At 61.9% G+C, this 3,103-nt stretch overlaps 1 protein-coding gene across 1 annotated transcript; it reads left to right on the top strand.

The window, feature by feature from the left end:
• The first annotated feature begins 738 nt into the window (after positions 1-738).
• LOC119284847 (probable N-acetyltransferase HLS1) lies at positions 739-2,717 on the top strand. The gene is made up of 3 exons (XM_037564014.1): positions 739-1,075; positions 1,231-1,379; positions 1,546-2,717. Exons 1-3 carry the CDS (start codon positions 890-892, stop codon positions 2,396-2,398), a joined length of 1,188 nt encoding a protein of 395 aa, XP_037419911.1. The 5' UTR covers positions 739-889; the 3' UTR covers positions 2,399-2,717.
• Positions 2,718-3,103: the final 386 nt, after the last annotated feature.

The following is a 3,103-nucleotide window of genomic DNA, read 5'->3' as shown; positions in this document are numbered from 1 at the left end:
GGGCGAGTTGGGTTCAGGTTCAGGGGGGGAGGGATCGGTCGCAATGCTGGCCTTGCCCTACGACCGACTCAGAAAACCATATTCCTTCCGATCCACTAGCGCTCACGTGCGTGCGTCACGGTAAAACCGACCGTTGTTAGTGTTGTAACGCCGCTAAAAAGGCTGGCCTTTTGTGATGGCCGAAAGAGCGGCAAGCAGAGCAGAGCAGAACCAGGTGTAAAGCGGCAGTTCCCCCCACTCCCACTATCCAAAGACCACCTTAATGCCATCTTAATTTCACTGCACCTTAAACGCCGTTGCTGCCGTAAACCCCCAATCATGTGCTCCACTCTCCATTTTTATTTTTACGACGGCGGCGGCGGCGGGCTCCACTCGCTGGGAAAACCAAAAGGCGGGGCGGCTCGTTCGGGTTGGGCCTCTTCTTTTCGACTGGCAGTCATATGCTCCTTGCCGCTTGATCGCCGCCTTTCCAGTCGCGCGACGGCTAAGCATGTCTGCAGTTTTTCTTTTCCTGGTTTATGAGGAGGAGCGATCAGCGCGCGCGTGAGTTATTATTTTAGCTTTAGGCCCCTAAAATCCTCTTCGGTTTTTAATTCCGGTCTGCCAGCCGCGGAGCCCAAGGGATAGGAATTTTTAGAGATTATTATGGTGCGGGGAGGCCAAGGATAGGAAAAGAATTCAAACGGAGGCTCCGCCACTATATATACGCGCGCTAACTGCTCCGCCCTCCCTGCGACTGCATCCACGCGCCGCTTTCTCCTCTCCTCTCCTCCCCTCCTCCCCGCTCCCGGCCGGCCTGTCGTCGACATGACCGCTGACCAGGTGAAGCTGGCTGCGGATGAGTGAGTCGTAGGGATACGGTATACGGTTACAGTCGAGCTCGAGCGCCATGGAAGATGCGGAGGGGAAGCCGAGGGTAATCATCCGGGAGTACAGCCCGTCGACGGACCGCGCCGGCACCGAGGCCGTCGATCGCGAGTGCGAGGTCGGCCAGCCCGGCGGCATGTCGCTCCACGCCGACCTGCTCGGCGACCCCGTCGCCCGCATTCGCAACTCGCCGGCGTATCTCATGCTGGTAAGTGCCTGCTGTCTATCTGCTCCGGCTTGCTGCTTGGGTGCACAGTTACACTTACACGTCGCGAGGGCAGACGAGCAGCGAGCTGATTTCCATCGATTGCGGCTGGTAGTGGGTTGCTTTAATCCTCAACTGTGTTGATTTTGACATGGAAGGTAGCTGAGACGTCCGCCCAGCCCGGCCGCATCGTCGGGCTCATCCGCGGCACCGTCAAGTCCGTGGCCACGGGGAAGAGCTGCCCCGGCGCGCCCGCCTTCGCCAGCGTCGGCTACATTCTCGGCCTCCGCGTCTCACCTTCCCACAGGTAAAACACAATTGAATTGAATTGAATTGAATTGATTTCATCTTCTCCCCGTCCGTGACACTCATGAGCGCCCGCCCGCCCGAGTACGCTGTGGCATTGATTCGGCGTGTGCGTGGCGAAGAATTAAATACTAATTAATGGCGCCGCGCGTGATCGGCGGTTGCAGGAGGATGGGCGTGGCGCTGCGGCTGGTAGGGCATCTGGAGCGGTGGTTCGCGCTGATGGGCGCCGAGTACGCGTACATGGCCACGGACAAGTCCAACGAGGCGTCTGTGCAGCTCTTCACCGGGCGGTGCGGTTACTCCAAGTTCCGCACGCCGTCGCTCCTCGTGCACCCCGTGCACGCGCATCGCCTCCGGGCGCCGCGCCGCGCGGCCGTCTTGCCCCTGGACGCGCGCGACGCCGAGCGGCTGTACCGCCGCCGGTTCGGCCACGTCGAGCTCTTCCCGGCCGACATCGGCGCCGTCCTCGTCAACAGGCTCTCGCTCGGCACGTTCCTGGCCGTCGTGGACGACGGTTTCAGGTGGCGCGGGGTGGAGCACTTCCTGGCCTCGCCGCCGGCGTCGTGGGCCGTGGCGAGCCTGTGGGACTGCGGCGGCGTGTTCCGGCTGGAGATGCGCGGGGCCTCGCGCCTCCGCCGCGCGGCAGCCGCCGCGAGCCGGGCGCTGGATCGCGCGGCCAAGTGGATGCGCGTGCCGTCCGTCCCGGACTTCTTCCGGCCGTTCGCGGGCTGGTTCGCGTACGGCCTGGGCGGCGAAGGCGACGAGGCAGCGCTGGCCGCGAAGGCGCTGTACGTGTCGTTCGTGAACAGGGCGCGCGGGAGGGCGGCGGCCGTGGCGGTGGAGGTGGCGGCGCTGGACCCGCTCCGGCGGCGGCTGCCGCACTGGCGCAGCCTGTCGTGCGCGGAGGACCTGTGGTGCATGAAGCGGCTGGGAGGCGGCGAGCCCGACGCGGACGGCTGGGATTGGGCCAAGTCGGCGCCCGGGCAGTCCATCTTCGTGGACCCCAGAGAGGTGTGATTGACTCGGCAGCGACCGTAACCCGACCAGCCAGAGAGAGCTAGAGCTAAGCTAGGGGTTTAGATAGGAAGGTTTTGGATTTAGCCGTGGAGATTTTGTAGGAGCCTAGTTCGTTTTCCTTTTTCTGACAGAGAAGAGAAGAAAAGAACTGGTAGGCGGCTGTGAGCCGATGGATCCATACCAGCCATGGAATCGACGGGACAGAAAAGAGAGATGCGACGCGGATGGCGATCGAGAGCCAGCCGTCTCAGATATTATCATGCACACATGCAGTTACTACCAGATGTATGCATGTGTCAATGTGTGTCTAGATGCTGCTCACCCTGGCGCTCTCCCCTGTTTTTCGTCCCTGTAAGCAGTTTGCGCCGTGCAGGTGTGCGGTCGCCGGCCGGCCATATAATTGCGACGGCATATCGAGTAATCAGTGGTGGCATCCATCCATCCATCCAACTCAATGCACCGCCACTGTGGAGTATATACGCGGCTCATGGCCGTACCTTTCCCGAGTTCCGGCACTGTGCGAGCTCGACGACGAATTGATGGTGGCGGATGCAATCGCAGATGGGGCGCCTGACGCCCCACTGTGCAGAGCTTAGCTTCGCTCGTCCGTTTGACCGGGCAGGCCGATCGTTCGGTCGTTCGTTGGTTCGTTTGGCTCGTACGCCCGGGAATATTGCACTGTACGCCACGACCGCGCTGGTTGTC

The sequence above is a fragment of the Triticum dicoccoides genome, chromosome 4A (assembly GCF_002162155.2).
Source record: "Triticum dicoccoides isolate Atlit2015 ecotype Zavitan chromosome 4A, WEW_v2.0, whole genome shotgun sequence".
In the NCBI taxonomy this organism is placed as follows: Eukaryota; Viridiplantae; Streptophyta; class Magnoliopsida; order Poales; family Poaceae; genus Triticum; species Triticum dicoccoides.
The sequence above is the reverse complement of the archived record's forward strand: the minus strand, read 5'-3'. Positions and strand labels throughout refer to the sequence as shown.

What these genes read in the sequence shown, in the direction of transcription:
- LOC119284847 (XM_037564014.1), top strand. Translation starts at nt 890, where the DNA reads ATGGAAGATGCGGAGGGGAAGCCGAGGGTAATCATCCGGGAGTACAGC. An exon ending in CGCCGGCGTATCTCATGCTG is followed by an intron (nt 1,076 to 1,230) that starts GTAAGTGCCTGC and finishes TTGACATGGAAG; the next exon opens with GTAGCTGAGACGTCCGCCCA. An exon ending in CGCGTCTCACCTTCCCACAG is followed by an intron (nt 1,380 to 1,545) that starts GTAAAACACAAT and finishes CGGCGGTTGCAG; the next exon opens with GAGGATGGGCGTGGCGCTGC.